The sequence below is a fragment of the Arachis hypogaea genome, chromosome 8 (assembly GCF_003086295.3).
Source record: "Arachis hypogaea cultivar Tifrunner chromosome 8, arahy.Tifrunner.gnm2.J5K5, whole genome shotgun sequence".
In the NCBI taxonomy this organism is placed as follows: Eukaryota; Viridiplantae; Streptophyta; class Magnoliopsida; order Fabales; family Fabaceae; genus Arachis; species Arachis hypogaea.
Window position 1 is genome coordinate 24,992,817 of NC_092043.1, and position 12,820 is coordinate 25,005,636.

At 36.0% G+C, this 12,820-nt stretch overlaps 1 protein-coding gene across 1 annotated transcript; it reads left to right on the plus strand.

The window, feature by feature from the left end:
• Positions 1-10,043: 10,043 nt before the first annotated feature.
• On the plus strand, positions 10,044-12,820 carry LOC112706509 (uncharacterized). Its single transcript, XM_025757855.3, has 6 exons — positions 10,044-10,849; positions 11,374-11,426; positions 11,756-11,843; positions 11,939-12,037; positions 12,231-12,352; positions 12,453-12,820. The coding sequence occupies exons 1-6, from the start codon at positions 10,247-10,249 to the stop codon at positions 12,481-12,483; spliced, it is 996 nt and encodes a 331-aa protein (XP_025613640.1). The 5' UTR covers positions 10,044-10,246; the 3' UTR covers positions 12,484-12,820.

Sequence of the window (12,820 nt, forward strand, 5' to 3'; positions counted from 1 at the left end):
TAAAAACAGAGTCAAAAACAGAAGAAAAAAATTTTTCACCCTGGAGGACGCACGGGCCGGCGTTCAGCGCCCAGAAGATGCATCTGGCGGGCGTTCAACGCCAGAACAGAGCATCTTCCTGGCGCTGAATGCCCAAAACAAGCAACATCCTGGCGTTTAACGCCAGGATGCGCACGCAGAGGACAATCTGGCGCTGAACGCCAGAAACAAGCTTGAAACTGGCGTTCAACGCCAGAATCAAGCATCACATGGGCGTTTAACGCCCAGAACATGCACCAATGGGCATTTGAACGCCAGAATGGTGCATGAAGGCAATTTACACGCCTATAGGGTGAAGGAATGGTATTTCTTTTCACCTCAGGACCTGTGGACCCCACAGGATCCCCACCTACCTTTTCTTTTAATCCTATTCACACTCTCCTAATCCAAATCTCATTCTCAATGTCACCCTTCCCAAAAACCTTCACCAATCACATCAATTTCTCTTCCCAATTACCCCATGCACCATTCACAACAACCTCCTCTTCCCCATAAACCCCACCTACCCCCATTACATTCAAATTCAATTTCCCACCCATTCCCACCCAAAATGGCCGAAACCTAACCCTCCCCCCTCCCTATAAATACCTCCCTTTTCTTCTTCATTTTCACACAACATAACCCCTTCTTCTCTACATAGCCGAACCCCCCTTCTCCCTCTCTACTCACATTTTCTTCTTCTTCTTCTTCTACTCTTCTTTTCTTTTTGCTCGAGGACGAGCAAATTTTAAGTTTGGTGTGGTAAAAAGCCTAGCTTTTTATTTTTTTCACCATCAATGGCACCCAAGACCGGAGTTTCCTCAAGAAAAGGAAAAGGGAAGGTAAAAGCTTCCACTTCCGAATCATGGGAAAAGGAGAGATTCATCTCCAAGAGCCACCAAGACCACTTCTATGATGTTGTGGCAAAGAAGAGGGTGATCCCTGAGGTCCCCTTCAAGCTCAAAAAGAATGAGTATCCGGAAATCCGACATGAGATCCAAAGAAGAGGGTGGGAAGTCATAACCAACCCCATGCAACAAGTCGGATTATTGATGGTTCAAGAGTTCTATGCTAATGCATGGATCACTAGGAACCATGATCAAAGTATGAACCCGAATCCAAAGAACTATCTCACAATGGTTCGGGGGAAATACTTAGATTTCAGTCCGGAGAATGTGAGGTTGGCGTTTCATCTACCCATGATGCAAGGTGATGAACGCCCCTACACAAGGAGGGTCAACTTCAATCAAAGGTTGGACCAAGTCCTAATGGACATTTGTGTGGAAGGCGCCCAATGGAGAGTAGACTCCAAAGGCAAACCAGTCCAACTAAGAAGACTGGACCTCAAGCCTGTAGCTAGAGGATGGCTGGAGTTCATCCAAAGATCCATCATCCCTACAAGCAACCGATCTGAAGTTACTGTGGATCGGGCAATCATGATTCATAGCATCATGATTGGAGAGGAAGTAGAGGTTCATGAAGTCATAGCCAATGAACTCTACAAAATAGCTGACAAGCCTTCATACATGGCACGGCTAGCCTTCCCCCACCTCATATGCCATCTATGTTATTCAGCTGGAGTTATCATAGATGGAGATGTCTCCATTGAAGAAGACAAGCCCATCACTAAGAAAAGGATGGAGCAAACAAGGGAAGTCCCTCACGGCCCCCAAGGAGAACATGAGGAAGTTCATCAACAAATGCCTCATGGAATGCACTTTCCTCCCAACAACTATTGGGAGCAACTCAGTACCTCCTTAGAAGACTTGAGCCAAAACGTGGAACAACTAAGGGTGGAACACCATGAACACGCCCTCACTCTCCAAGAAATAAGAGAAGATCAAAGAGCTATGAGAGAGGAGCAACAAAGGCAAGGAAGGGACATAGAAGAGTTGAAGAACATCATTGGTCCTTCAAGAAGAAGACGCCACTAGAGGTGGATTCATTCCTTGTTCTTTATTTTCTTTCTGTTTTCGGTTTTTAAGTGTTATGTTTATCTATGTTTTTGTGTCTCTACTTCATGATCATTAGTGTGTAACCATGCCTTAAAGCTATGAATAAAATCCATTAGTCTTTCACCTCTCTTAAAAGAAAAATGTTTTAATTCAAAAGAACAAGAAGTACATAATTTTCGAAATTATTAGTGAATTTAATTTAATTATATTGATGTGGTGGCAATAATTTTTGTTTTCTGAATGAATGCTTGAACAGTGCATATTTTTTGATCTTGTTGTTTATGAGTGTTAAAATTGTTGGCTCTTGAAAGAATGATGAACAAAGAGAAATGTTATTGATGAACTGAAAAATTCATGAATTGATTCTTGAAGCAAGAAAAAGCAGTGAAAAAGAAAAAAAAAAGTGGCGAAAAAAAAATAAAATAGAAAGAAAAAGCAAGCAGAAAAAGCCAATAGCCCTTAAAACCAAAAGGCAAGGGTAGCAAGGATCCAAGGCTTTGAGCATCAATGGATAGGAGGGCCCAAGGAAATAAAATCCAGGCCTAAGCGGCTAAATCAAGCTGTCCCTAACCATGTGCTTGTGTCATGAAGGTCCAAGTGAAAAGCTTGAGACTGAGTGGTTAAAGTCGTGATCCAAAGCAAAAGAGTGTGCTTAAGAGCTCTGGACACCACTAACTGTGGACTTTAGCAAAGCTAAGTCACAATCTGAAAAGGTTCACCCAGTTATGTGTCTGTGGCATTTGTGTATCCGGTGGTAATACTGGAAGACAAAGTGCTTAGGGCCACAGCCAAGACTCATAAAGTAGCTGTGTTCAAGAATCAACATGCCTAATTAGGAAAGTCAATAACACTATCCAAAATTCTAAGTTCCCAGAGACGCCAATCACTCTGAACTTCAAAGGAAAAAGTGAGATGCCAAAACTATTCAGGAGCAAAAAGCTACAAGTCCCGCTCATCTAATTAAATTAATATTCATTGATATTCTGAAATTTATAGTATATTCTCTTCTTTTATCCTATTTGATTTTCAGTTGCTTGGGGACAAGCAACAATTTAAGTTTGGTGTTGTGATGAGCGGATAATTTATACGCTTTTTGGCATTGTTTTTATATAGTTTTTAGTAAGTTTGAGCTACTTTTAGGGATGTTTTCATTAGTTTTTATGTTAAATTCACATTTCTGGACTTTACTATGAGTTTGTGTGTTTTTCTGTGATTTCAGGTAAATTCTGGCTGAAATTGAGGGACTTGAGCAAAACTCTGAAAAAGGCTGACAAAAGGACTGCTGATGCTGTTGGAATCTGACCTCCCTGCACTCGAAATGGATTTTCTGGAGCTACAGAACTCCAATTGGCGCGCTCTCAATGGCGTTGGAAAGTAGACATCCAGGGCTTTCCAGCAATATATAATAGTCCATACTTTATTCGAAGAATGACGACGTAACTTGGCGTTGAACGCCAAGTTCATGCTGCTGTCTGGAGTTAAACGCCAGAAAAACGTCATGATCCGGAGTTGAACGCCCAAAACACGTCATAACCTGGAGTTTGACGCCAAGAAATGCCTTAGCTCGTGGATTGATCAAGCTCAGCCCAAACATACACCAAGTGGGCCCCGGAAGTGGATTTATGCATCAATTACTTATTCATGTAAACCCTAGTAGCTAGTCTAGTATATATAGGACATTTATCTATTGTATTAGACATCCTGGATTGTATTTTGATCCTGTGATCACGTTAGAGAGGGCTGGCCATTCGGCCATGCCTGAACTCTTTGCTTATGTATTTTCAACAGTGGAGTTTCTGCACACCATAGATTAAGGGTGTGGAGCTCTGCTGTACCTCAAGTATTAATGAAATTCTATCTTCTTCTATTCAATTCTCTTTTATTCTTATTCCAAGATATTCATTCGTACCCAAGAACATGATGAATGTGATGAGTCAGATTACCCTCATTATCATTCTCACTTATGAATGCGCGTGATTGACAACCATGTCCGTTCTACATGCAACAGAGCTTGAATGCGTATCTCTTAGATTCCCCAACAGAATCTTCGTGGTATAAGTTAGATAGTTGGCGGCATTCATCTGGATCCGGAAAGTCCAACCTTGTCTGTGGTGTTCCGAGTAGGATCCTGGGAGTCCGGAAAGTCCAACCTTGTCTGTGGTGTTCCGAGTAGGATTCCGATCATGAATGACCGTGACGTGCTTCAAACTTTAACCTGCTGAGCGTTGGTGACAGACGCAAAAGAGGGATTCTATTCCAGTAGGAGCGGGAACCAACCGGTGATTAGCCGTACTGTGACAGAGTGCGTTGCATAGTTTTCACTGCGAGGATGGGATGTAGCCATCAGCCATGGGTGATGCCTCCAGACTGGTTAGCTGTGCGAGTGACAGCCGCACAGGTTATTTCCCCGTGAGGAATGAAAGTAGCCACAGTTGATGGTGAACCCCTATACAAAGCTTGCCATGGAAAGGAGTAAGAAGGATTGAGTAGAAGCAGTAGGAGAGCAGGCGTCCTTGGGCTCTACAGCATCTCCATCCGCTTATCTGAAATTCCTACCAATGAATCTGCATAAGTCTTCTATCCCTTTTATTATTCCTTTTTATTTATTATAATTACAATTCCTCTTTTTTCTGCCTGACTGAGATTTACAAGGTGACCATAGCTTGCCATGGAAAGGAGTAAGAAGGATTGAGTAGAAGCAGTAGGAGAGCAGGCGTGCTTGAGCCATGCAGCAGCTGTATATACTTAAAAGATACCTCTACCAATGAATCTGCATAAGTGTTCTATCTCTTTTATTATTTATTTCTTTTTATTATTAATTATTCGAAAACCCATAAACCATTTTTAATCTGCCTAACTGAGATTTGCAAGGTGACCATAGCTTGCTTCATACCAACAATCTCTGTGGATTCGACCCTTACTCACGTAAGGTTATTACTTGGACGACCCAGTACACTTGCTGGTTAGTTGAACGAGATTGTGAAGAAAATAAACAATGCCCTCAGAGTATACATCTTTTATAAATACAAAACAAGTGATCACAATTTCGTCCACCAATCAGCAACAAAACAATGTATTAAATAAAACCGCATTAAAATCATTGAACAAAAACCACATGCAAAACAAACTCCTAAACCGCACAACTGAACCGCTAACATAAAACAGCGTAAATAGAAACACTAACATAAAACAGCTAACGAAAAACCATTAACATAAAACAGCTAGCATAAAACAACTACCACAAACCACTAACATAAAACAGCTAACATGAAACCACTTACATGAAACCACTAACGTAAACCACCTTGATAAACCACTAACATAAACCACTAACATAAACCACTAACATAAATCACTAACATAAACCACCTAGATAAACCACTAACATAAACCACTAACATAAACCACTAACATAAACCACCTAGATAAACCACTAACATAAACCACTAACATAAACCACCTAGATAAACCACCAACCAAACCACCAACTAGCCCGCATGCAAAACCACTAAGTCACATATACCACTAGCTCGAACTTATTTCCGTACTAACCTCGTCGTTGATGACCCCGGCTATATGAGCAACTCCGTCCAAGCGATATAACCATGCCGGATCGTCCCCCATTAGCAGAGTATACCGTTCAGGTCTTCGTCGGAGAAAATCTGGGTCGTTTTCTCAGAGATTTGGTGGGGTAGGGGAAAGGAAGAATGGTTCGAATGAGGCTGATTCGAACTCCTTAAATAGCCGTATCACTACTAATTCGAACCAGGTAGGTTTAAATTATTAAGCCTCCACACAAAGGGAAGTTCGAACCAGGTTGGTTCGATTTACTCACGTTGCACTCTTAGCCATAATTCGAACTAGCCTTGTTCGAACTATGTAGGATTAGAGTTCGAACCTCATTGGTTCGAATTACTTGCATCGTTCTCCCAACCTAATTCGAACTGGTATGGTTCGATTTACTAAGGATTGTAATTCGAACCATGCTGGTTCGAATTACATAAAGATAGGTCCTGACTCATTGCTGAAACGAATTTCATTTTGGCTTATTTAGGTAAATCCCAACTATCCTTGGCTTATTAAGATTTTTTGCCCTTTTTTTTCTCTCTTTTTTCAGGGTCTTTTCTTAGTACTATTTTTCATGATTTGTTTTCTGGCCAATGCTAATGCTTTATAAAAAAAAATTAGTATTCACCAAAAATTAACTTATTATTAAAGGTTAAAAAATAATATTCTAAATTTTTAAATTTAAATTATTGATCTAAAATATAATAAAAAAATAAATTTTTTTCGGCTCTCAATTTTAAGCATTATACAATTTTCGAATTTAGTGCACTAATTGTAAGGTATAGAAAATGACCACTGGAACAAGGTTCTACATGTTTTTTGTATGGATTTAGTTTAAGAATTTAATTTTGATGCACTATAATGTAAAATTGTTTTATACCTGTATTCAATTATTTAATTTTATATTAGTAAAAATAAATATTTTTTATATTAACTATCTAAATGATTATCCAAAAGAACATTATCCCAATAGTGCAAAACACTTTATGATTTGTGGGCTATTCAAAACCAAACTAATGTGAGAAAAGTCAATTAACCAAACCCAAACTCATAGGCTGTTTGCTTCAAACTAAGTTGGGCCTTATCTTTTGGATCACAAAAAGGAATTCGCTTATGTTGCTTTTCTATTGGGTGATTCTGATTAATTGGTGTCATAAGTCATAACTCAAAAGCATAACCGACCTGACACGTTTACACACTACAATGCATGATATGATATGATCCATTCCTTCAAATGGTGGAAAAGATCTTCTTGTCTTGGTTAATGATTGGACAAATGCAAATCATTTTTCACGAACTTGTGGAATTTGTGCCTTAGTAGTCTTTGGATTAAATGCGAAATTATTAATGTAAGAGCATAAAATTATGTTTCCTTAGAGGGAAAAGCTTGGTATACAAGCGATTAAGGCTTGTAACTATTATAAGTTTATTAATGCCTAATCCACCAAAACGTGTTGCAACTCCTACGTCACTTACACGCGCTTTATTCATGTCGTTTTACGTTTTTTTTGTGCCTCTTTTTCTTCTTCTTCTTTCTCCGTGCTTCCTCTTCTTCTTCCTCTTCCTCTTCCTCTTCCTCTTCCTCTTTTTCTTCTTCTTCTTCTTTCTCTGTGTCTCTTTTTTTTCTCTTCCTCCCTCTTTTTTTTATTGAAATTTCTTCTCCTCTTTTCGTTTTCTCTTTCTCCTTCATCAAAATCACTAGAAAAAACGAAGAAATATTATTCAAGGTACGTTTCTTGCCTTCTCTTTCTCCTTCTTCTTCTTCTTCTTGCTACACGTTCTTCTTACTCTTTCTGTTCTTCTTCTTCATTTACGTGCTTTTCTCTCTGTTTTCTTTTTTCGTTATTCTCGATTTCTATTATTTTTTGACATCAAACTCTGAAATCGTTTTTGAAGAAGAAGAAGTAGCAGAAGATGAGGAGGAGAAAGAGAAAGAGTTCTGAATTATGCATGATCTTGGGTGTATTTTCTTAAATCCTTTGGGTGTATTTTCTGTAATCTTTTGGGTGTATTTCTATAATCGTTTGGGTGAATTCCTGTAACCGTTTGGGTGTATTTCTGTAATCTCTTGGGTGTATTTTATGTAATCGTTTGGGTGTATTTTTGTAATGCCTGCTATTTTTTCTGAAATGAAAAATACACCCATAGATATCAGTAAGATACACCCCATAGATATGAGTCAGATACACCCATAGATATCAGTCAGATATCACTCAAATACACCCAAATGATTACAGAAATACACCCAAAGGATTACAGAAAATACACCCAAACGGTTACAAGAATTCACCCAAACGATTATAGAATACACCCAAAGGGTTACAGAAAATACGCCCAAAGGATTTAAGAAAATACACCCAAAATTCGTTGAAGTACATCTTATGCATAATTCAGAACTCTTTCTCTTTCTCTTCCTCATCTTCTGCTGCTTCTTCTTCTTCAAAAACGATTTTACCATGAAAAATTGAAAAAAAAAAAAGAGAAAACAGAGAGAAAAGACGTAAATGAAGAAGAAGAAAAAGAAAACGAGGAAGAAGAACGTGCAGAAACGAAAGAAAAGGAGAAGAAGAAGAGGAAGAGGAAGAAGAATTTCAGAAACCATGAAAATCGAAAAAAACGAAAAAGAAGAAGAAGAAGAGGAAGAGGAAGAGGAAGAGGAAGAGGAAGAGGAAGAGGAAGAAGAAGAAGACGAAGACGAAGAAGAAGAAGAGGAAGAGGAAGAGGAAGACGAAGAGGAACTGTTTGAGTGGGGCGCGTGTAGTTACGCTCCATTCAAAATGAGTTAGTGCGCGTGTTAATAAAGTTTGGGCTGATAACTTGTAAAACTTGTACGATCTTTTTACTTGTATGTGTAGCAGGCCCTTCCTCAAATATATATTATCCACTCACTAGTAGTCAAGATGCTGTCTCCTTAACTTCATCAATAAATTGCATCCAAATAATCATGTCTTTAAATAAAATGTCAAAATCTTGATTGGACCTCTAACTTAAATAGGACTACTACTTCTATCCTCTTATGTATATTTTTTTAATATTTTTCTACAAAACAATATTTATTTTCGTTTTGTGTTAATTCAAAGTTCAAACGTTAGTTTTTTTAAAGAAGAAAATAACCTAATGTCTAATTTTTTTCCCTTCTTTTGGTCACTAACTAAAGTCTGATATGTTGCTTTATACTATAATCAAAGACTTGAGCTGCCTTGAAATAAATCCTCTGAAAACCAAATTATTTATTTAAAATTTTAGATGACGAATTTAGGATAAGTTACGTAAATAAATTAAACTAGTTTGGAGTTATGTAATTACAATTTTTTAAAATAAGTTATATATTTATATTTTTTAGTGTAGTAAATTATGTTAAAATGTGTGCAAAATAGAAACCGCTACAAAATATTGTGTTTATGAAAAAATTATCAAATTAGACCATGCACAAACTTCTATAGAATTCAGTGATTTATGTAAAAACAAGAGTGCAGGTACTTCGCTTAATTTTATAGTGATTTATGCATGACCAATTTTTTTAGAAATTGCGACACGCTGTGGTAATTTCTGCTTTGCATACATTTTTAACGTAATTCATTAAACTATAGATTTTTTGAAATTTAAACTAAAACATAAAAATTAAATTTTTACTTTTATTTATTTTAATATTTTTGATATTTTGTTTAAATTCAATTAAAAATATTTTTTTATTGATATTTATGTTTTAAAGTTAATATAAAATAAATAAACAATTAACTTAAAAGTAGTAAATACTAAATCGAATTAAACTAATTCAATTTATATATATATATATATATATATATATGCTGTATTAGTAGTAAATTGAATCAATTAGATTCAATTTACTACTCATAGGCTATATTTCGAATATCAATTTTTGGTAATTCGAATCAAATAATTTTGATTTACCAATAATCCTATTAATTCAACTCAAATTGATTCGATTTAATACCAAAATATAAAATATGTAATTCGAATTAAATCAATTTGATTTACATCGATAAATGTATGGGGACATTTACTTAACGTTTTTCATTTTGAGACTATTGGGTAATATTAGTAGCTTCTTGTTTTATTTAGATATTTTATCCAAATTTTAGCGTCAGACATTTTTGTTCCTAATAAAATTTTATTATATCAAGATCTTTAAATTTTACAAAAGTAAGACACACAAATTTTTACTTTAGCCAGATTCATTATTTTTATTTGAACAAAAAAATTCTCAAAAATATAATAGAAAGATTTATATATATTATTTTTATAGAATTCAAAGATATTAACATAATAAAATTTTTGTGAACGAAAATATTCGATACAATATTTTTAAAGAACCTATTTGAATATATATTAAAAATATAAAAAATTTACATAATTATTCAATTAAACTTATTTTTTAAATAACTCTTTAAACAATGAATTGAAAATTAATTATTTTTTATGATATAACAATATACAATTAGATGCCTATATAGAACTAGTTTATAAATATATAATTCATAAATATAATATAAGATTATGATAAATCATCTTCATCAATTATCTGATGGAAAAAGAGAAAAAAAAAAGAAGAAAGAAAAAGAATCTCTTTAAACTTGAACTTGAAAGCCTAACTTGGAAGTTGGAAGAGAATATTTTCATCACTTTGCTTCTCACTCCTCTCTCTCTCTCTCTCTCTCTCTCTCTATACATGACGCGCTTCTTCCATGGCGCCTCCACCATCCTATTCTCTCTTCCATGGTAACCCATTCTCACTTCACCTTCTTCACTCCCAAATGCACGATCCCATTTTCTTCTTCGCCTTCCTCGCTTCTCTCTCACTCCTCTCTCTCACTTTTCTCTCCTTCTCCATCTACAAAAGGTTCTCCAAAACAGATAAACAACACCACCACCCTCCTCCGTCGCAGAACCTGGAAACTCCTAACGACCCAGTCGACGACGGGGTTCCTCGACCCGGAGAAAATGCCCCGACCCATTTGACAAGTTCGGTTTTTTTCGAGGTTTTGCCCTCCGATTCTGCGAAATGGGCGTGCTTGTTTGAAGATACGGATTCAGTATCTTCCGCTATGGAGGTTCCTGGAGCGGAGCAAAGAGGGAAGAAGAAGAGAAAGAAGGGGAAGAAGAAGAAAGCGAATTCGGGAGTTGAAGAGAGTGAAGGTGCCAATACGGGTTCGGATCCTGGGGTTCATTTTGAATCGGGTTGTCTGTACCCGTTCACTTCTTCAAGCAGCGCTATGCAGAGAAGGATCAAACTGCAGTACGATGAACTCGTCAAGTGCAACGAGTCCAAGAAATTGACACTCGCCCAGGTTAAAAAGAACACATTTTTCTTAGAATTTGAGCATGTTTTTGTTGTTGTTTTTGGTGTTTGAAACAATAGGAACAAGCTTTTATGGTTAGCTTTCCATGATTGGTTATGGTTTTTGAAACTGTTGCTATGTTTCTGAATTTTCTACCGACTGTTGGATTATGTGATGTTAGTTTAGTTTAGCTTTTGTTAATGAAATCATGGAAAAAGTTTGAGCAATTCTATCTCTTAGTTCTCCACTTAGTACCAGATGTCATCATAGATTTTTCAGAGCCAAATGTTCTTGCTGCTTGCTAAAGAGTAATCTTAACTTCTATGTTTTGTAGCAAGATGAGTTTTTGTTTTATATTTGAAATTCACAGTTCGTTTATTTTTGCAAATCATGATGTATGATTGTTTCCTTTTCATTTACATACATAGAAGTTGAAACTTATAATATTCATTTTCAAAATGAGATAGCAGCACCAATTTTATTTGAATGCCATCCACCTTCAAAATTTAATACTCTACTCTTTTGTAATGCAGGTTGTACAGTTTGCTAATTGTTTGGTTGATGTTAGGAATGAACTACAACACAAGTATGTTCAAGTTTATTCTAAAGCTGTTACTTCAGATTTTTCTATGCTTTTGTTTTGGCTTTTATTTGCTTAGAACTTATGTGATCTTATTCATCATGAAATTAAAGATTTTTGTTCATCTATTAACTAATGTTATAAAGACAGCTACCCTAAGGTTTTCAGTTGATACCATAATCTTGTGAACTTAATATTTTAAATCCAAACTGCTTTAACCTGGGGGCTATATATTCAAACTTAGGCTTTAGTAATAATATTCTTCTCAAGTTGCATAAATCTTTTCAAGTTCTGTTGACTGTTCTAATTGCTGTTACATGCTCTTTTTGTTATAGGGCTGATGTGATCCAACGTAAGTTTGTAATAACAAAGGCTTTATTATGCAAGGCAGACAGATCTTCTTTTGATAGACTGCGTCAACAGGTCGGTTAAGATGAAGCTAGCGAAACTTTTGTGTCATCAACTCATCAAGTCTGCATATGGCATCAATGAGTATCTAAAATTTTTTAGTATTACAGATATACAAGCTTGAATTGGAGCAAAAGAGATTAGAGGAGGATGCTTTTGTTTATAATTCACTTCAACAGCAGCTTAAACTCTCACCAGCATACCAGAAGGTATACTGTTAATTCGAGTCCATCATAAGAGGATCGATAAATATCTTTGCTTCAATTTTGTTGCAGAAATGTGTTAATGCTATTTAAATGATGCTTTAGTTTTCCTAAGACATTTTGTATTATCTAGTTAGTTAGCTTGGCTTCTGCTTATAAAGTATCTCTTACATCAATATATGCTATGTATTTAACAAAGATGCTCGAAGTTGGGGCTTGCATGGACAAGGCGAAATCCCGTGAACTAGAGAACAGAGACGACGAATTTGCTGACATTTCTTTTGAAGAATTATTAGCACAAGAAAAGAAGGATTCATTCTGGTTAGTTTCTTTTTCTGTTTCTCTTGTTCCTCTTTCCTTAAGCTTTTTAAGTTCATGAGAGCATCCTATTCACCCAACATTGTTTTGTATATTTGGACAGGCAAAAAAATGGGAAATCAAGACTGTGCTGAAGCTAATAACAGTTACTGGGCATGCTAACTGTAACCAGAGTTAGTTTAGTATGTAAATCCAAGGTTTACAACAGTGTACTGTCACTGTCACAGCAATGTTCTTTTTGGTTCTTTGTCTGTGCCATTTTTGCTTGTTTATGGGATATAGATATGAATACAGAAAACATTTGAGTTTCTTGGTAGAATTTCTAAATGATATATCGGTATTGGAGTTGGAGAACTATCGGTATTTTGATAGATCACCGAAATAGACATTGTCACTCATATTTTGATAATGTCATTTTTTTAATTCATGTAAACATATAATATATAAAAAAATACTATTTGGACACTAAAA